General features: G+C 35.7%; 1 protein-coding gene across 9 annotated transcripts in view; it reads left to right on the top strand.

The window, feature by feature from the left end:
• LRRC28 (leucine rich repeat containing 28) overlaps nucleotides 1–21,402 on the top strand; it is a 159,126-nt gene that overhangs the window by 18,562 nt on the left and 119,162 nt on the right. For all 9 annotated transcript variants that reach the window (XR_007409796.1, XR_007409795.1, XM_025436927.3 and 6 more), the window contains 3 exons: nucleotides 3,711–3,751; nucleotides 19,361–19,398; nucleotides 20,522–20,659. Coding sequence is in view for 7 of the 9 variants with exons in the window: in XM_025436927.3 (XP_025292712.1) it covers nucleotides 3,711–3,751; nucleotides 19,361–19,398; nucleotides 20,522–20,659 (217 nt within the window). In the remaining 2 variants the exon portion in view is untranslated. The remainder of the gene's footprint in view (nucleotides 1–3,710; nucleotides 3,752–19,360; nucleotides 19,399–20,521; nucleotides 20,660–21,402) is intronic.

Genomic DNA, 21,402 nt, shown 5'->3' with positions numbered 1-21,402 from the left:
TTTAAAATTTTGTTTTTAATTTAAAAAAGTTAATTAAGATTTGATCCTGAAGGAAAATAAAACATTTCATTCATACACCAGCTCAATAACTCATTAAGCTTTCTAGTTTTTGTGGCAACTTTCAAAGTCATGAATTAAGTATATTTTAGTTCTTATAGCTCAAGCTCAGACTCTTTAAGGCTACCACTTCAACATAATTTCATTGACCAAAGTAAGTCAAAGTAATCCTACCAGTCGCCTAGAAGAAGAAGAAAGAGAAGTAGGTAGTGTATGGTGTTCATCAGAGAACATCACTGAATGTAGTGTTCGCAACATATTTGAAGTGTTGGTTCCAAAATACACAATTTAAAAATGTTCCCATTTAAGGACGGTTTTCCTTCAAACAGTATAGTAAAACATCATTGATTCAAAAATAGAGGTAAATTTTATGTTTAACTGTGCTTGCTCAAGTATACTTTTACATTATTTGTACAGAAAAATTATTTGGCTGAGTGTAATGTGGGATTTAATGAAGAGAATTTGGGCTTAGTTTAGAAAACAATTTTTAACTAGTTTAGGAGGAAGTAATTCAGTGATGCTTACCAGTAGGTGTCAGCCACAGCTCATGCAATGGGGTGCCTATTTGTCAAGGTTTTTGGGGGAGGTACTAATAAGGGTTTGGTTTTTTTTTCCCCACCCAGTATCCTAATGAACTGCAGTTTTCTTATGGTCAGCTTGCTTATTTTTAAATAAAAACACAATGTATCTACTCTGTTATATAGAGTAACTGCACCATTAGCAGGAGAAACACTCAGTGCTTAATTGTGTGTGAAGCTGTATACTGGAAAGAGCTAAGTAAGTTCTCATGAGAAGATTAGAATACTGTTTGATGGCACCAAATAGACATCTGGAAGGAATGACCACAGGTCCTGTGAGTCAGCCAGATGTGATACTGATTGTCACAGATAAAACAGAGGAGGTTTTTCTCTGGATAAGTCTTTCCTTTTCAGGGAACAGCTGTTGTATTAAATAGCCTCTTACTGCTACTCCCCCTCTACGTTACCCTATCCCTAGCTGGCAAATAGTTTGCCTAAAAAGTTTTGTATGTATGCCCATAAATGGAAGTGCATATTCTCCTTAATAGAGGAGATACCAGTACTAAAACATTTTGAGATTTTGGACAGATCTAAGAGTAACATCTGAGGAGAGACTTGTCCTGAAGAATCTCATTGCATAGATTGATTTCAAAATGTGTGTTTTCTTTTTTTAAGAATCACCATTTGAAAACTGAATACAAGTGATTTTATTAAAAAATGAATATTTGGGATGCCTGGGTGGCTCAGTTGGTTAAGCATCTGCCTTTGGCTCAGGTCATGATCCTGAGATGGAGTCCCTCATTGGACTCCCTGCTCAACGGGGAGCCTGCTTCTCCCTCTGCTGTTCCCCTGCTAGTGCTTTCTCTCTCTCTCTCTTTCTATCAAATAAATAAATAAAATCTTTTAAAAAATGAGTATCAATAAATGCTTCATTGTCTTCAGTATTCAGCCAAATAGTGAATATTTGTATTCAGTATTTGACTGTCATAAAAGGAGATATATGTATATATAAGCAACTTTGGATGCTGTTGCTAAAAAAAATATATCAGTATGCCAACTGAAATTAGTAATGTCATTTCCTTGTTTAAAATAAACCATTGCATTTTTATTGTGTTCAGAATTTTTTTAAAAGATTTTATTTATTTATTCATGAGAGACACGGAGAGAGGCAGAAACAGGCAGAGGGAGAAGCAGGCTCCCCACAGGGAGCCCGATGCGGAACTCGATCCCAGGACCCTGAGATCACAACATGAGCCAAAGGCTCAACCACTGAGCCACCCAGGTGCCCCTGTATTCAGAATTTTTTTGTAAAAAGTTTTCCCATAGTGTAAGATAAGCTCTAACGATCTGTTCCACACCACTTTCTACAAAATCATCATAGACCTTTGTACCCTATGGCCCAGACATAATCAAACTGAGTGTTTAAAACCCAAATTGGATAAATAATGATTGATTACTCAATTATGTAGGAGTTTATGCTGTGAGTACCACATTTTTAATGTAATTTTTAAAATTATGTGAGACATAACATGCACATGCTTACTGTTAAATATTCAAATACTAAAGTAGATGGGGAATAGCAACCCTAGTCCTTTCCTTAATGGTAATCATTGTTACTAAGTTTATGTGTGAAAAACGGCTTTGTTACAAACAGAAAACTTTCTAGTCTTCACTTTTGTTTTTCTATTAACATGATTTTTTTTAGAGGAGGGAGGGGCAGAGGGAGACAGAGGGAGAGAGCAAGAACCTTAAGCAGGCTCCATGCCTACTGAGTCCTATGTGAGGCTGGATCTCACGACCCTGAGATCACAACCTGAGCCGAAATCAAGAGTTGGATGCTTAACTGACTGAACCACCCAGGGTTCCCTACACAATTGTTTTTATAACAGGATTTTTGAAAATGTAAGATCTGTTCAGGAGGACTGTTAGGGAGTTACAGCAGAAGAGATTGTATTTGCAGTTTCCCAAACATACCTCCCTGTCTCAAATTTGCATATGTTGCTTCTTGTGCCTAGAAAGCAAACCAGTGGCACTCTTCCTCCCTGCCCCACAGCAACCTCTGAAAATTTATGTTTGTCTTTCAGGACTCCAGCCACACCTAACTACTTCTTAAAAAAACTATTCCTGATTCTTTGTTATTGCTAGCTAGCCCACTCTACAGTATGTTTGAGTGTAGGTGTTCATTTAGTCTCAACAACCCCTGTCTTTGTGTTATGTAAATTTGAACTGGGCGCATGTGTGCGTAAGTGTGTGTGTATTTGTGTGAGAGAGAGAGAGACAGAGACAGACAGGCTGGCTTTCTGTGAGTGGAATTTCTGATCTTTTCATGGAAGGGCCATTCCCTCCAAAACTTTGCCTCTGTGTAAGGCACCTAGATTCATCCCAATCTGTCTTCCCAATGGCCTTTTCCCTAACTGCCACAGCATACCCCTCAGGACCTGGTGGCCAAGATCTGCCACTTCCCTGGATCATGAGCCCCAGCTTACTCTGGTTACCCTGAGTTTAGGTAGGTCTTGGTATCTGGCACCTGGGGATTTCCCTTATTTTTTTTAAGAGGCACACAATTTGGGAGTTTGGAGGCAAGGAGGTGGGGGTGAATGTTAGTTTTCTTGGGTGCTATAACAAATTACACAGGCTAGGTGGCTTAAAACAAGAGAGATTTATTCTCTTACAATTCTGGGGGCCGGATGTCTGAAATTGAGGTGTGGGCAGAGTTGGTTCCTTTTTGGGGCTCTGAGGGAGAGACTCTATTCCTTTCTCTTTACTTCTGGTGGTTGCCAGTGATCCTTGTTGTTCCTTGCTGGTGTCACTCTAATATCTGGCTTCATTGTCAGTTGGCATTCTTCCCTGTGTGTTGTCTGTTAAGAACAGTTTAATTTCTCCCAGGACTCTGGTGGAATACAGAGCTTCTGGTTTCTCTGAGAGACATTAATTTTAGGTGTTCAAATTTATAGGTTTAAATTGTAGTATGAGCTATATAATCATAAAACCCAGACCTACTGCTTTATTATGTTTGCATTACCTTCTCCAGATTTACACTCCTCCCCCCAGAAATAGTCCTTTGTGTTTAAGCTCATTAGAAATGTTTATACCTATTTCAAAAATAAAATTTAATTCTGAGTTTTTAATTTTCAGCCAGAAAACCTTGCTCAGAAGCTTCCAAACCTTGTGGAACTGTGAGTCTGTTTATTCAACTTTTTAAAAAAACAAGAATGAAAATAATTTTAAGTTATTTGAAATAATAGGATATACAATTTTAATGTATTTATTATTTTTTGGTATCGTGGTCGTCATGTTCATGTAGGTAGTTCTGCTAAGTCAGTAGTATTTTAAAGTATTTTACCATTTAAATTTGTGTTTTAAATGTCTTACCTTAAGGTAGTAGAGATGAACTTTTTAAAACTATGAAAGATATTTTTTTTTCTTGGTTACAAAGTCCTTCTGGACAGTGTAATTGAGAAAGTTTTTTGCTGTTACCACTACTCCATGTGTTACTTGATATAAATATCTAACAGTGTTAATGATTTAAAATATAGACTAAAAGCCTACTTCCCTGTGTCCTCCATATCTCTTTTGTTCTTTAGTTCTTTTGACAATTACTTCCATAATGCTAAATAATATGTTCACACCTTTTTTTGTTGTTGTTTTTAAAGATTTTATTTATTTATTCATGAAAGATAGAGAGAGAGAGGCCCAAAGACATAGGCAAAGGGAGAAGCAGGCTCCACGCAGGAAGCCCGATGTGGGACTCGATCCTGGGACCCTGGGATCATGCCCTGAGCCAAAGGCAGACAACCACTGAGCCACCCAGGCATCCCTACACCTTTGTTTTTTAGTGCATCAACTTTAAGTATCTGTTGATTTACCTATAAGGAAGATATTTAGAATATTCTCTTTCCTTTCTTTCCAGCTCCCTCCTATTTTTGTTGAAGGAGGTGTTTTCATTGCTGTTTCTTGTTCTTTATTATTTGGCATGATTTTCAAAAAGTAAAGGAAGGAAAACTAACTCTAGACCTCCATCTTTAAGCTGGGAGTCTGTCATTTCTTCCCCTCCCTCCATCCTTTTATTTTGAAAAATTTCAAACTAACAGAAAAATTGAGAGCATAGTACAATGAACTTCCATATATGCTTCACCTAATTTAACCAGTTAATGTTTTGCCACATTTTATTTCTCTTTCTGTCTCCTATCCTTTCCTTCCCTCCTTCCCTTTCCAGTCCTCTCACATGCATGTAGACACATACACACACACACAAATTTCAGATATTATGATACTTCACCCCTAAATATAACAGTATGTATCTACTAAGAATAAAAGCAATTTTGCATGTACTTATATTATCACACATTAAAAGTAATATTCTGGGGAGCCTGGGTGGCTTAGTCCGTTAAGCATCCAACTCTTGGGTTGGCTCAGGTTGTGAACTCAGGGTCATGATATTGAGCCCCTAGTAGGGCTCCTTGCCAGATGTGGAGTTTGCTTAAGATTCTCTCTCTCCCTCTCCTGCTGCCCCTCCCCCTGCTTATGCTCTCTCTAACAACAAGAAAAAAAGTAATATGAATTCAGTAATATCATCTAATATACATTGCCTATTTAAATTATCCCAATCTCTCCCCAACTTAATGTCTTTAGTGTCCAGATTTGTCTGATTTTTTCCCCTTGATTAGAATCAGTTTAAACATCTTTGATTTTCTACCTCATTTGCTTTATCAAGTTTTTAATTTCATTCTCTTTATTTTTCTTTTAAAGATATCATTTATTTGTTTGAGAGAGGAAGAGAAAACATGAGCAGGGGGAGGGGCAGAGGGAGAAGCAGGCTCCCTCCTGAGCAGGGAGCCTGATATGGAGCTTGATCCTAGGACCATGGGATCATCACTTGAGCCAAAGGCAGATGCTTAACTGACTGAGCCACCCAGGCACCTCAATCTCATTCACTTTATATATGTGTATATATATATATTGTTGTGCCCAAGATTGTGAATCCGAGAAACCAACAAGGAGCTGACACCGATGCAAACACACGAGGGTTTATTTACAAGCTCGAGCTTGGGTCCAAGTATACCCGACACAGCAGAGCAGGGACTTGGACCCCGAGGTGGGTTTCAGCTTAGTTTTAAGGGCTGGTCTAGGAGACCTCCAGAAGGGGTGGAGCAATTCCTCAAGTTCTGTTTACATTTTGATATTGAGCTCTGTTCTTATTCTAATATGGAGCTTCCTGCCCTTGGCTTGGGCTCTGTTCTTATTCTAATATGGAGCTTCCTGCCCTTGGCTTGGGCTCTGTTCTTATTCTAATATGGGGCTTTCTAGGACGTTAAGCTATAAGCTGTTTTTTTTTCTCCTGTAACTGAAGTAATGTAAATTTCAGCTCTTATTCACAGGGGCCTGGGATGGCTGTACTTGTGCTAACCCTGAACTTAAAGTGGAATGGCCTTAATTTTCTCGGCCTCCACAATATGTGTGTATTTTTTGAAGCTTTTGAGAGTGTTGCATACATCATGGTTTTTTACCTCTAAATAATCAGTATGTATTTTCAAGAAGAAGGAAGTCTTAAAATTATTTTAAGTCTTTTTGTTTTTAAAGGTTCCTTATAGTTTCATTCATATAGGATTTGAATATTTCTAATGTTTATTCCTAAACATTTAATATATAATCTTTGCTATTATAAATGAATTTTCTTACCTGTTACCTCTTTAAGTGATTATTCTTTTAATATTTGAACACCATTTGTTTTCGTGTGTTATCTTTATACCCTGATGCCTTGCTGAAATCTTATTGTTTGAGTTAGTTTTATGGTTGATTCCTCAGGGTTTTTAGGCATACCCTCTTGTCTGAAAATACAGATAGTGTTATTCCTTTTTTTTTCTAAACCTTATGCCTTTAATTATCTTCTCTAGTCTGATTGCATTGGCTAGTCCTTTCAGAACAGTGTGAAATTGTACTAGAGATGATAGGCATCCTTGTTTTCTTTCTGACCTTAGTAGGAATGCCTCCAGCATTGCCCCATAAGAAAAACACTGGCTTTACGATTAATGTATATGTATTCTATTGTGTTAAGTAAATATCCATTTGTGTCAATAATCTATTGCTGCTTAACAAATTACCCCAGAATGTAGTGGTTTAAACTGTGGGTAGGGGTGCTTAAAAGAATAAAACACTTACTGTCTCCTATTTTCTGAAGGTCTAGAATCTGGGCTTGGCTTAGCTGCATTCTTGGCCTCAATGTCTCTTTCAAGGCATGCAATCAAAGATTGTTGCCCAGGGCTGCTGTTTTCCCTGAAGGCTCAACTAAAGAAGTATCCTCTTCTGTGTTTACTCATGTGGTTGTTGGCAGGATTCAGTTAATCTTAAATTGTTGGTCTGAAGGTCTCAGTTCCTTGCTGGTTGTTGGCCAGGGGACTGACTCCCTTAGTTCCTTGCCAGTTGGCCTCTCTGTGGTGTCACGCACAACATGGCAGCTGGCTTCCATCAGTTCACAGAAAAAAGAAGAGCCAGAGAGGGTATGCAGGTTAGTCTCTTTCTAATCTAATCCCATCACCTTTGCTATATTTTGTTAGAAACAAGACAGTAGGTCCAGCCCAACACTTAAGGGGAGGCTGTTACACAACGGCCTAAATGCCAGATAGTAGAGATAGTGGGGACTGTCTTGGAGGCTGCCTAACACACCATTAATTCCTACTTTCTCAAGAATTGTCATTAGTAATGGGTGTGGAATTTATTCAAAACCTTTTTCAGAAAAAAATTCTTGAGGCCTTCAGGCAAAACAGTGAAACAATGATGAAGATGAAGAAGACTGTAGTATAATACTCCAAACTGTATTATGTATACAATGGTGGTTGCATTCAGGCTTGAAGTGTTTTTCTTTGAGCCCTTTAAAAGTATTTTTATGTAATATATATGTAGTTAATTGTATATAACATATGTATTATATATTACATATAATATTACATATTTATTATGTGTTACATAATAAATAATATATAAGTATATATGTTCATATCTAATCTAGGTTATGTAATATGAATGAATAAATAGTATATAATTCTGTATTATGTATATTATATATAATTTGGATTTTAATACTTTTCCACATGTATTAATATATCATTTTTCTCTGGCTACTTTTAAGATTTTCTTTTTTGGTTTTCAGAAATTTAACTATGATGTACATTGCTATAATTTTGTTTGTATTTATGTTGGACTTTGCTGAGCTTCTTGAATTTGTCTTTTCCCAAATATGATACATTTTCAACCATTATTTCTTTGAATATTTTTTTATATACTATTCTGCCTTCTTCGGCACCATTTACACATATGTTGTATCTGATGATGATGTACTACAATCCTCTAAGGCACTGTTCATATTTCCTTCAGTCTTTTTTCTCTTTGCTCTTTTTTTTCCCCAAAGATTTTATTTATTTCAGACTGAGATATAGCAGGAGCTGAGTGGGGGAAGGGCAGGGGAGAAGCAGACTCCCTGCTGAGCAAGGAGCCCCACATGAGGCTCAATCCCAGGACCCTGTGATATGACCTGAGCTGAAGACAGATGCTTAACCAACTGAGCCACCAAGGCACTCCTTCTCTCTGCATTTTACATTAGACTATTTTTATTGAGCTTTCTTCAAGTTCATAAACTCTTTCCTTTGTCATATTCATTGTGTCATTCACCTTTATTCAGTAATTTTTTCAGTCTCAGATCTTATTTAGTTTTTTCATTCATTCATCTGACCATCTGTCTTCCCTCCCTTCCTTCCTACTGAAATTTCCCATCTTTACATTATAGGCATATTCTACTTTAGATCACTATGTATAGCTATAATAACTACGTCAAATTTCCTGTCTGCTAATTCCAACATCTTGGTCATCTTGAGCTTGATAGCCATTGTTTGTTGTTGTTGTTAATGGACCACATTTTCTTGTGTTCTCATATGTTGAATAACTTTAGGTTCTATCCTGACAATTAGGAATGTTGTGTCTTGAAGACTGTAATCTGCTATGTTTGATATTTTTGCTTTAGCAGGAAATTTACCTGGTTTAACTTAAGCATTGAACTGTTTCTTGGAAGGCAGCTGAAGTCTCAGTACAGTTCTTTTACCTTTAACTGTAGCTTTTTCCATATTTGTATGTTCTAAGATGGCCAATGATTTAGGCAAAATTTAGAAGTAGAATTTAGGGTTCTCCTTCCCTGGCTCTTTTTTTCTGGTATTCTCCCTTTAATTGCCAGTGGTCATGGTTGCCCTGAACCCTGTCCTCCTATTCTTTAGAGTAGTAAGACTGATGTTTTCTATCAGAATTTTAACCACTTTGCCTGGTAACTGTCTATACCCGGCCTTTAAGGTACAAAATGCTGCTTAAAAAACAAAACTCAACTCACTCACTGCAATTCCTTCTTCTAAGTTTAGATTCTTTGCCAGAATTGGCTTGTTTTTATTTACACTGCAGTACCTTAGAGGTGTGTGTGTGCGCATGGTTGTGCATGTGTATGCACGCATTAGGATTTTAGTTGTTATCTGCCAGAGAAGAAATCCAGTAGGAGTTTATTTTGCTGTACTGAATTGGAACTTGCATTCTTTTCTTCTAACTACTTTAACCTTTTCTTTTAACTGTCTTTATAATTCAAGTGGTTTCTTGAAGTCTGTATTAGTTGGTTCTCTGATTTTTGACCGATCTGACAATCTGGGCGGTTTAACTGGAGTGTTTTAGATCATGTTACATTCAATATGATTACTGATATGATTGAGTTTAAGTCAACCATCTTACAACCTGTGTTCTATTTGTCTCAGCTGTTATTTATTTTTTCCCTCCTTTCTTTCTTCCTTTAAAATTATTTTAGTGTTATGGAGGATCCCATTTTACTACCACTGTTGGATTATTAACTTTCAGTGTTTTAAGGTTGATATTGTGCTGCTTTAACCTGTTACAATATGCCTTCACATAATGTACCACTTCATGTGTAACAGGAACTTTATATCAGTACTTCATTCTTTGTGCTATTGTATGGCTTACATATGTTTGTGTTTGTGTGTGTATCTATCAGTATACATATACGTGTACACATCATGTATATGTCAGTCAGGGTCCAGTTAGGAGATAGAAACCATTCCCTTAAACAGGAAAAATTAGAGTTGTTGACTAGTAAAATGTTATTAGCTACTAAAAGAGGTTAAAAGGAGTCTAAGGTTTTCAGAATTAGTAAGTACAAAAAGTAGGTCTTCTGGGCTGAGGGAAAGTAGACAATGAAGGGAATAATGACTGAGGAGAACACCATCCCCTAGGCTGATATTTAGATCTCTTCGGCAGAGGTCTGGCTGCCACAAGAACGTACAGCCTACTGGTGTGAAGGAGCTTGCCAGATGGTTTAGGCTGGAGCTGATCTTTAATATCAGCTCACTATTGCAGGAGGGTTTTGGTAATCTGGAGCTGGTCTGTAGAAGCAGTATGGCTAGTGGGGAGGCAACTGCCTGAAGTGTGAGCAGAGCTACCACAGAAGTGGCCACAGGGTGGTAAGACTGTTGGTTGAGGCTGGTTGAAGCTGGTCTTTAGAAGTTCATTGCTGGGTAGGGGGAGAGTGGCCTGAGGGTGCAGCCAAGAGCTGCTACAGAGCTGGGCCAGGGGAATTCATAGTTTGAGAATGTGGCTTGAGGTTTTCCAAGAGGGCTGCTGAGGTGAGTGCCTCTGGGCCTTGGCTCCTGTGCTAAGTAAACAACTGAAGGCGGACTGGACCCAGAAGGGAGGGCCTTCCTGCTGCTGTCATCTGGCAGGGTCACTCCGGGGCCCTCTTTTGACAGCTTTACATTAGGCCACTTGACAAAGGAGATGTGTTGACAGGGTCTAGCTCTAGCAGGCATAAAAGATAGATTTTGAGCTGACAGACTAAACTCATAACTGACAGAAGTCATCATTTTAATTTTGAATTTAGGTTGTTAACTTAAATTTAAAATGCGAAATATCTTTTATTCTCTCAGATTTACCTGAATAAAGTCTTTATTTCTCCATCTTTTTTTAAATTAAACTTTTTACTTTGAGATAATGGTGGAATCACATGTAATTGTAAGAAATAATACAGAAATATCTCGTGTACCCTTCTAGTTTCCCCCAATATTCACATCTTGCATAACCATAGTACAAGATAAGCACCAGAAAATTGACACTGGTGTTATCTTACTCAGTGTTCATCATTTTCTGTGTAGCCATTTGTGTGTGTGTGTGTTCTGTGCAATTTTTTCATGTATAGATTTGTGTAATCACTACCATAGTCAAGGTAGAGAGAGTACTTTCATCACTGCAAGGATTGTTTGAGCTACCCTTTCATTTTCTCTGCAGTCCCCCAAACCTTGGCAACTACTACTCTGGTCTCCATCTCTATCACTGTATCTGTTTGAGAATATTATATAAATGGAATCATAGTATGTAACCATTTGGGCTTGGCTTTTTTTTCATTCAGCACAATCCCTTGAGATCTGTTGGAGTTGTTGCATGTATCAGTAGTTTGTTCCTTTTTGTTGGAGAAGTATATTTCATGGTATGGATATAATGCAGATTCTTTGACCATTTACCCATTGAAGGACATATCAGTGGTTTTGTTTTTATCTGTAATAAATAATGCTGTTTGGCACATTTGTATACATGTTTTTTTGTGAATAAGTTTTTCTTTCTTTCTTCATTCATTCATTCATGCATTCATGAGAGGCACACAGAGAGAGGGGGAGAGGGAGAAGCAGGCTACATGCAGGGAACCCGATGTGGGACTTGATCCTGGAACCCTGGGATCACACCCTGAGCCAAAGGCAGACACTCAACCGTTGGAGCCACCCAGGCGTCCCATGTGAATAAGTTTTCATTTCTCTGAGATAAATGACTAAGACTGCAATTGCTGAGTCATACCATAATTACATGTTTCATTTTGTTGTTGTTGAGATATAATTTACATACGATAAAATTCGCCCTTCTAAGTATAAAATTCAGTGGTGTTTAGTATAATCACAAGATTGAGCAACCATTAGCACTATCTAATTCTGGAACATTTTCATCACCTCAAAAGAAACCCACTTAGCATTCATTCCTCCCTTTTCCCAATCCCTAATAACTCCTCAGTGACCAATAATCTGCTTTCTGTTTCTATGGCTGTGCCTGTCCAGGACAATCATACAATATGTGGCTTTTTTTAGGTCTTGCTGTTTTAACATAGCATGTTTTCAGGGTTCGTCTATGTCGTAGCATGTTTCAGAATTCATTATTTATGGATGTGTAATATTCCATTGCATAGATATACCATGTTTTGTTTATTCAGTCTTTAGTTGATAGACATTTTTAGTTGTTCCCACATTTTGGCTATGGTGATTAATGAAAGTGTGAATAGTCATGTAGAAGTTTATGTATGAACATATATTTTCAGTTCTTTTGGGTTTATACCTACGAGTAGAATCGCAGTGCTAACTCTGTTTAGCCTTTTGAGGAACTGACAAACTATTTTCCAAAACTGCAACATTTTACAATTCCACCAGCAATATGTGAGGATCCTAATTTCTCCACATCCTCATCAACACTTGTTACTTTCTGTACTTTTGATTATAGTCATCCTGGTAGGTGTGATTGGTATCATAGATTTGTTTTGTATTTTTCTGACTAATAATGTCTTTTCATGGGCTTACTGGCCATTTGTATATTACTTTGGAGAAATGTCTGTTCAGATCTATCCATTTTTAAATTATGATATTAGTCTTTTTATTGTTGAATTGTAAGATTTCTTTATATATTTGCTTTATATATTTGAGATGGCTTTACATATATTTAAGGGCTTTATATATTTGAGATATATAATTTATATATTTGAATGCTTTATACATTTGATACTTATCAGAACAAGCTTTTCAAATATTTTCTCCCATTCTGTAGTTTACCTTTTTACTTTCTTGATAATTTTTTATCTGGCATCTTATGTTGGTATCCTATATAAGAAACTGTTTTTAATCCATCATCATGAAGATTTAATTGTTTTTCTTATTCAGGCTATATAATTTTAGCTCTTGCATTTAGGTCTTTGATCCATTTTGAGTTAAGTTTTGCGTATGCTACAGTGTAAAGGTCTAACTTGTTTTGTATGTGCAGGTCCAAATAGCTCCTCAACATTTATTGAAAGGATACTCTTTCCCCATTAAATTGGACATGTGGGTGAATTTCTGGATTCTCAGTTTTATTCCATTGATCTATATGTCTATCTTTTTGCCAGTAGCACACAAACTTGATTACTGTAGCTTCATAGTAAGTTTTAAAATTGAGAAGTCTGATTCCTCCTAATTATTCTTGTTTTTCAAAATTGTTTTAGCTTTTTTAAGTCCCTTGTGTTTCCATATTCTTATTTTTCAAAATTATTTTAGCTATTCTAAGTCCTTTGTATTATTTCCATGTGAGTTTTAACATCTGCTTGTTAATATCTGCATCTTTCTTTATTAAAGAAAAAAGTCATCTGCAATTGATGATAGTGATTGCATTAAATCTTTAGATCCATATGTGGAGTGCTGCCATCTTAATAATATGTCTTCTAATCTATGGATGTGAGGTGTCTTTCAATTTAGGTCTTCAGTTTTTTCAACATTTTTTTGTTTGAACATTGAACACTTTTCAGTGTAAAAATCTTGAGCTTCTTTTGTTAAATTTATTCCTAACTATTCTTTTTGATTCTATTACACATAGAATGGTTTTCTTAATTCATGTTAGAATTATTCACTGTCTTGTATGTAAAAAATACAACTAATTTTTGTATGTTGATCAACATATTCTTCAACCTTGAATTCATTTGTTCTTTTATTTTTTTTTTGTGGATTCCTTAGGATTTTCCATATACAAGATCATGTCATCTGCCTATGAAGATAGCTTTGAGTCTTTCTAATCTGTATCCCTGTTATTTCTTTTTCTTGCTTAATTTCCTTGGCTATAAATAGAATGTTGAATAAAAGTGGTGAGACTGGGTATCTTTGTTTTGCTCCTGCCTAATGTTAGGGGGAAAGCTTTCAGTCTTTTGCCATTTATTGTCGTGATAACTATACATTTTTCATAGGTATCCTCTATGTTATTGAGGAGATTCCCTTCCACTGCTTGTTTGTTGAGATTTTTAGCACAATAGGATTTTTTATTTTGTCAGATGGTCTTTTTTTCATCCATTGCGATGATATTATTTTTTCTTTTTTCTGTTAATATAATGTAAATGAAAATCAATGTATTACATTGATTGATACTTGTATATAGAACCAATCTTTTATCAGTGGGGATAAATACCATTTGGTTGTGGAATATAATACTTTTTATATGTTGCTGGATTTGGCTTATTAGTAATTTGTTGAGAATTTTGCTTCTGTATTCATAAGGGAAATTGGTCAGTGGTCTTCTTGTGATATCTTTATCTTCTTGTGATGTCTCTGGCTTACTATTTTGTTGAGGAATTTTGCTTCTTATTCATGAGGGAAATTGATCTGTGGTCTTGTGACACCTATCAAGCTAATATTGGCTTCATAGAATGAGTTGAAAGAGTTCTGTCTTTTCCTTTCTTTTTTCTTTCTTATTATTCTTTAAAGTATCTGCTCAGTTACCTTTGTGGTCAGCTGCTGATTAGGCAGAGATTTCCTTAGTTGCCTGAGTCCAGTAGGTCTCCCAGTCTTTGCTGAGGAGCTTTGTTTTTGTATGGCAGCAGGCCCTCACCTCTCAGCCTGGTATTTCACAACTTTGCCTTAGCTACTCTGTCTTATGTAGGAGCCTTAAGTTCAGCAGAGGGGATTGTTTAGGGTCTTTTCAACTCTTCCCTGAGCATTAGCACATTTCTGGACCTGCCTTTGACCTTGTAGACTTCCAGAAATATACCAGAGCTTTTCAGAGCTCCTGAAACATCTTGCCCAGCTTTTCCATTCAAGGTTTTTGGTGGTCTGTTATTGCTCCAGCAGTATCTTTTGACTCAGGTGGCTTTGAAGTTAAACAATGGCCCATAATTTGTTTGGGGGGGGGGGGGGAGTTTGTACTTGGGCAAGTTTCTAGTCAGATCAAGTTAAAAATAGCTTTGCAAGTGGGGGCTTCCAAGGAAATCAGGAAACAAGTCAAATGATGGCAGTTCTCTGGGAGTGAACTGTAACTTGGTTCTGTCCCTTCAGGCGCTAGCCAGGCTGCTGCTTTTCACTTTGATTGTGGGCTAGATTTTTTTGTTGATTCTGCTTCTGCAGAACTGAAAAATGAGGGATAGAATTAGAGGAAGTGAAAATGCCCCAAAGTTCACAGCTCATTGTGCCTAATGAGATTTCACCATTTTTCTCAAATAAACCCTCCCAGTATCACTTTGGTTAATTTCCAGAGTTTTGTACATAGATTTCTTACCATTTTTGCCAGTATTCTTGTTGATTTTATGCAAAAGAATTTTTGAAGGTCTTTACTCTTTTACTTTTGCTCCAGATTTGTAGTTTCATAAGAAATTCCCAAATAATTTTCTAAGTTGGCTGCACCTTTTTACATTCTTCCAAGCAAGATGTGATTGTTCTAGTTTCTCCACATCTTGCCAATATTTGGTGTTATCATTAGTTTTTATTTCTGTCATTTTTATAGATGTGTGGTTTTATCTCATTGTGGTTTTCATTTATATTTTTCTAATGGTTAATGATACTGAACATCTTTTCAAGTATTTAATGGTTATCTGTATCTTTTCTTCAGGCACATATATCTGTTGCTCATTTTCTATTTGGATTTATTTTTAGTCTTGAGTTTTAAGAGCTTTGAAATATTATAGAAACCAGTTCTTTGTTATATATATTGTTTACAAATATTTTCTTCCAATGTGTATTTTGTCTTTTCATCCTCTTTATGTTCCTTTGCAGAGCAAAAGTTTTACATTTTGATGAAGTCTGGTTTATCAATTTTTGTTTTTATGTATCATGTTTTTAGTGTCAATTCTAAGAACTTCTTGTCTAGCATTAGGCCCTGAAGGTTTTCTCCTGTGAGAAAAATCTCACATTAGTTTTTTCTCTGAAGGTCATAGAGTTTTTGTTTTACATTCTTCATCATAGTTTAGAAGTTTTGTTTTGTTTTGGTCTTCTGGAATTAGGATTCTTGAAGACTTTTTTTTTTTTTTTTTCCTTTCAGCACTTTTATGTTGTTCATTATCTTCTGGCTTACATAGTTTCTGTTGTGACATCTGCTGTTATTCTTATATTTGTTCCCCTGCATGTAATATGATTTGATTTTGATATACCTTGTTGTAGTTTTCTTTTTTCTTATATTTGACATTCATTGAACTTCCTGGGTTTGTGTCTTTATAGTTTTCATTGGATTTAGCAATTTTTTGACATACTCAGATATTTATTGTTTAACTCTTATCTCTGGTCCCTGTTTCTGAAACTCTTACATGTTTGTTAGATTGTTTAATATTTCGCTTAATCACTGACACTCTTCAGTCTTCTTTTCTTCAGTATGGACAATTTGTATTTCTCTGTCTTCAATGTCTAATTTGCTGTTAATCTCATCTAGTGAAGCTTTCACTTGTTCATTATATTTTTGATCTCTAGAAATTCTGTTTGGTTCTTCTTCATACCTTAATACTTCTCTTGCAATGTTCATATTTTGCTTTAATTGTCTGGATATACTTATATGATCCAACTTATATAGTTGTTCTTATGTCCTTGTTTTGCTAATTTTATTGTCTCTGTTATACTGGATCTGCTGGTATTGACTGTTTTTAATCATCGTTATTGGTCACATTTTCTTGATTTATTAGCCTAATGCTTTCTGATTGGATGCCAGCATCCTTACAAGGTTTACATTTCTGAGTCTTTAGACTTTGTTGCCTTCCTTTTTCTTGTGCATTATTCTGGCATGAAGTTATTTACAATTTAGGTTGATCCTTTCATAGCTTGTGTTTACACTTGATTAGGACCAGTCTAGTGTAACCTCTATGCTAGGGGTAGTTTAGCCCTATTACTGAGGCATGGCCTTTATAGGATCTGATTTGAAAGTGCCCAATAATCAGCAAGGACTTGATACACTTGCTGCTCAGAACTTAAATGCCTTCCAGCCCTGTATGATCTCTGTGGACCACTCAGCTGATAGATTTTCAGTCACTTTTTGCCTAGGCTACATTTTATAATTCAGCAGTGAGTCAAAGGATCCTTACTTAAATTATTAAAGGTGTTTTGGGTTTTTTTGTTTGTTTTTTCCTGTAGCATCCTCTCCTCCAGAACTCCACCCCTCTACCCCACAACTTCCAGCTGTCTCAGTTTCCCTGAATTCTAACTTGTGTCTCCATAATTCAGTGAGTCTTACATACTTTGGAATCCCATTCATGTACCACAGTTCACGGTTTGCCTCCAGGCAGAGAGCTAGGGACATTGTGTGGCTTGCCTTATTTCTTCTCTCTTGGGTAACATAATCCTAATTGCCTGCTTTTAATATCTGAAAATAATTGTTTCATATATTCCATCCAATTTTCCTGTTGCTTATAGCAGCCAGGTAAATCTGGTCCCTGTTATGCCATCATGGCTGGAAATAAAAGCCCTGTTTTTTTTTTTTAATTTAAAGAAATATCCACTTTTTAAATTTTGGAACAATTTTATATTTATGGAAAAGTTGTAAAGAGAGTACAGAGTTCGAGTATACCTCTCACCTAGTTTTTTCTATTGTTAACATCTTAAAATCCCATGATACATTTGTCAAAAATAAACTGACATTGGCATGTCACTATTAAGTAAATATCTGTATCTAATTTTATTAAAAAATTGCCAAACTACTTTCCAAAGTAGCTGTACTGTTTTGCATTCCCACCAGCAATGAATGAAAGCTCCTGCATTATAGGAGAATATGATGAAAACTAGTTATATTAAAACACCAACATTTTAATTACTTTGAAATTACAAAAAATGAGCAAAGAGAAGTGACTTAATATTGCTAAATCTTTGATTATAGATGACTCATAATAACTATAACAGTGACATTCATGGTATTCTGATTACCCTAGGAGCTTTACATTTCTGATTCATTTAATCCTTACAACGTCCTTGTTGTTAGTATTCTTATTCTCTGCTTCTATAGATTATGAAAGTGAGAAGTTGAGTAATTTTCCCTTGGTGACATGGCTACTGTGGTGCATTCATTTTGGCTCCAGAGCCTGCTCTCTGATCCATCCCACCAGTGGTGATTCTTTATCAGTTGCACATCAGAAAAACTTGAAGAGTTGAAATGGTGTTTCACTTGGTAGTGCATGGTCCTACGCACCTATGTTTTACAGTTAGGATTGGGAACATTCTCTTCTTTCTGTAGACTGCATTTTCATTTTACTGTAGATAAATGTAATGTGTTAAAATATACTTTTTGATTTCATTCATAAGTGAGCTCCTTAGTTCACATTTTGATTTGGACATTTTAAGGTCCTTTTGCATATATTTTGTGGGTAATTGAAAATCAGTAGTCTCTTTATTTTGGTATCTAGCCACCTTGGCTTTTGTGTAACAAATGCAAACATGTGTAGGTATGTGTGTGTGCTTGCACACTTAGTTACATATGGTCTTTTGGCACAAAGCATATGTGTAGGTGTGTGTGTGTGCTTACACACTTAATTACATATGGTCTTTTGGCACAAAGAAATTTTAGAGTCACCTGTTAAGCAGTTAGGTAGTCCTGCCTAAAGTTAATGTTTAAAGAATATTGATTTTAAACTGTGAATTCATTTTATATACGCAAAGCAAGGAATAAAATATATGATAGAATGGAACAATTATTTCAATTGTGTTAGACCCAGCTGGTTAATGCCTACACAAAATCTATTTAATGCATCACTAAATAATCTTAAGTGTATTACTGTAATGCCTTTCTTATTTTGTGTCAGTAACATTGCAACATTTGATGTTAGGCTTAAAAATGTAGAAGAAAATTTCAAAATTCTTTTCAAAATACTTTATGAAGATTGACTTATGAGATGTAACAAATACAACAATAGTTTTGAAAAATATAAAAAATATCTAATTCTCTTGTCTCAAAATCAGTGATATAAATTTATTTTTTAAAACTATTGCTAGGTGCTCTCTAGTTGTCACCATTGTTCTGCTCTGAATAGTTGGCTGCTGCTGACTTCATAAAGTCTCCACCAGAGTGTGCTAAAGATACTTTAGTGGGAAAAGTGTTATTTACTAGGCTTGTCTGGACTTGTTAGCAAGGGTAACCTTTCTTTTTTTTTTTTTTTTTTTTAAGAAAAGAATTTGATTCTTGTTTATGAGATTCCTTTTGCTGTGAAATAAGTCATGTACCTTGACAGTTGAGTATTTTTACAGATACTGTAAATGATCATTATTTAATCTCTCCAGTCTTGGTTCTTAAGTCAGCATATTCGCTGGAAATAGTTTTGATTTATTTTGTGAAGTTATCCTTTAGAAATTGAAAGTTGCATTTTCATTTATGCAATGTTGATTTTTCTTTACGCAACATGTTTTTCTGAGAACCTGATACTTTAAAATGAACTAGAAAAACTAGTAATTTTTTTTTTGAGTTTAAGAAATATCTCAACATATAGCTATCGTGAATGCTTTTATTTTAAAATAACAACTTAAGTCAGTAAATAGGTTTAACATTGCAATTCCAGGAAAAATATCATTCTCAAGGTATTACTTGTGATGACCACAGGTTTTGTGTCATGCACTAAAGAGTCTGATAGAAAGTTTTCATCCCTTTATATTGGATAAATTTCTAAGTGAGCATTTTACAGATTGATTATCTAGCAAAAGTACTGGTTGATAGCCACTCCTTTTTTTTTTTCTTTCCTCCCACAGGTACCTTCACTCAAATAACATAGTCGTAGTCCCAGAAGGTAAGTGGACTTTCAGTTTTTAGTTAGGAGGTACCATAGTTTATACTTTCCTTTATAACAATAGAACAGGGAGCCCTGGGTGGCACAGTGGTTTAGCGCCTGCCTTTGGCCCAGGGCGCGATCCTGGAGACCCGGGATCGAATCCCACATCGGGCTCCCGGTGCAGGGAGCCTTCTCCCTCTGCCTGTGTCTCTGTCTCTCTCTCTCTCTCTGTGACTATCATAAATAAATAAAAATTAAAAAAAAAAAAAACAATAAAAAAAAAACAATGGAACAAAATTTGATTGCTGTATTAGGGAATTTTAGTTATAAAGCATCTTTAATTTATTAGTTTCAAAGATTGTTCCCCCTAATTAGTAAGTTCAGTTAACCATTTTGATAAAATAAATAAGTCTGAAATGATTATAATTGTTAGGTAAATTATTATTGGATAAATTGTTAGGTAAATAATAAAATAAAATTTTAAAGATTACTTTTTTAATCTGTTTTTATTATTTTTAAAGTATTTTGTACACTCAACATGGGCCTCAAACTCAGAACCCTGGGATAAAGAGTTACATGCTCTACTGACTGAGCCAACCAGGCATCTCAAAAAGATAAATTAAAAAAAAAATTATTTGCTTATTTTAGAGAGAGAGAGGGTGCAGGCAGGGAGAGGGACACAGGGAGGAGAGAATCTCAAGCCGACTCTCTGCTGAGTGCGGAGCCCCACACAGGGCTCAATCCCATCACGCTGCGATCATGACCTGAGCCCAAATCAAGAGTCGTTCATTCAGCTGACTGAGCCACGCATGTGCCCTGATAAATTTTAAACTTAATAAGTCCAGCTAACAATTTTGGTTAGACAAAAATAGCTTATATATCATTTCATGATTTATTTATTCAAACAGTACTTTACACTGTAACATTTTTATTGTGCTTTTTAAGGTATCATATTTTATATCAAGTTGAAGTCTTATCACTCCTATAAAATTTAGTTTGATCTATGTTTTTACTATTTATGAGCAACAGAAGCAGGGAGATCAAGTATTAACATATTTTAATTGGCAGTACTTGCATTAAAGATTTGGCATAACACTTTGGTAAAACTGATTTTGCCATTACCTCTCTTTTCTTTTTGAAGCCATTGGATCCCTCGTAAAACTCCAATGTTTGGATCTTAGTGACAATGCCTTACAAATTGTTTGCCCAGAAATTGGTCGTCTAAGAGCTTTACGTCACCTTCGATTAGCTAATAACCAACTGCAATTCCTACCTCCAGGTAACCATAGTCTGTAGCACATGATAGTTTCTTGTCTATTTACAAATCTGTTTTTATTCCCGTTTCTCATTGTGTGTCTCAACAGCGGGCTTTGGGTATATTTGTGATTTGGGACAGTCCATTTGTTTGAAGATGAAACGAAGGAATGTGGGTGAAGTGTGTTCAAGAGTCTTTCCCTGATGCAGACATAAGAAGGTGGCATTTATGTTTTTAGCTACAATTACTACAATTATGCATTGCTATCAGTGCCCCTTCCAGTCATTCCTCTGGTGAAATATTTATACAAAAAGGTAACTCAGAGAATTTAGATGAACTCTGCATGATGTAATCATTTTAGTATCCAAAAAGGAAATGCAGTGTTGTCTGTCATTCTCTAGTAGGGTAACTGATGTACATTAATTTTGATTTAATAAAAATCTTAACTAGAATTTCATTGCAGAATTTAAGTTTGAGTCCTAGAACTAAGAACTAAGTCCTAGAACTAAGAACTTGTCAGTTCTGCCTGCTGAACATCCTCTTAGAACGTGATGTACATATGTATAGTCCTGAAATTCTGCACTCTCCTGAGCTATCATTAAACCTGTTGGCTTTCTTACAAGGGGCATCCAAGGGCCTTCCTTTGTGAATCCACACATTTGCAAATTCTGTCATATGTCATTTCCCATATTTAAAAAAAAAAAGATGTTAAAAAAAAAAAAAAAACTTGTGCCTTAAATATTGTATGAAAGTTACTCTGCATTCAA

This window comes from Canis lupus, chromosome 3 (assembly GCF_003254725.2).
Source record: "Canis lupus dingo isolate Sandy chromosome 3, ASM325472v2, whole genome shotgun sequence".
Taxonomy (NCBI): domain Eukaryota; kingdom Metazoa; phylum Chordata; class Mammalia; order Carnivora; family Canidae; genus Canis; species Canis lupus.
The sequence above is the reverse complement of the archived record's forward strand: the minus strand, read 5'-3'. Positions and strand labels throughout refer to the sequence as shown.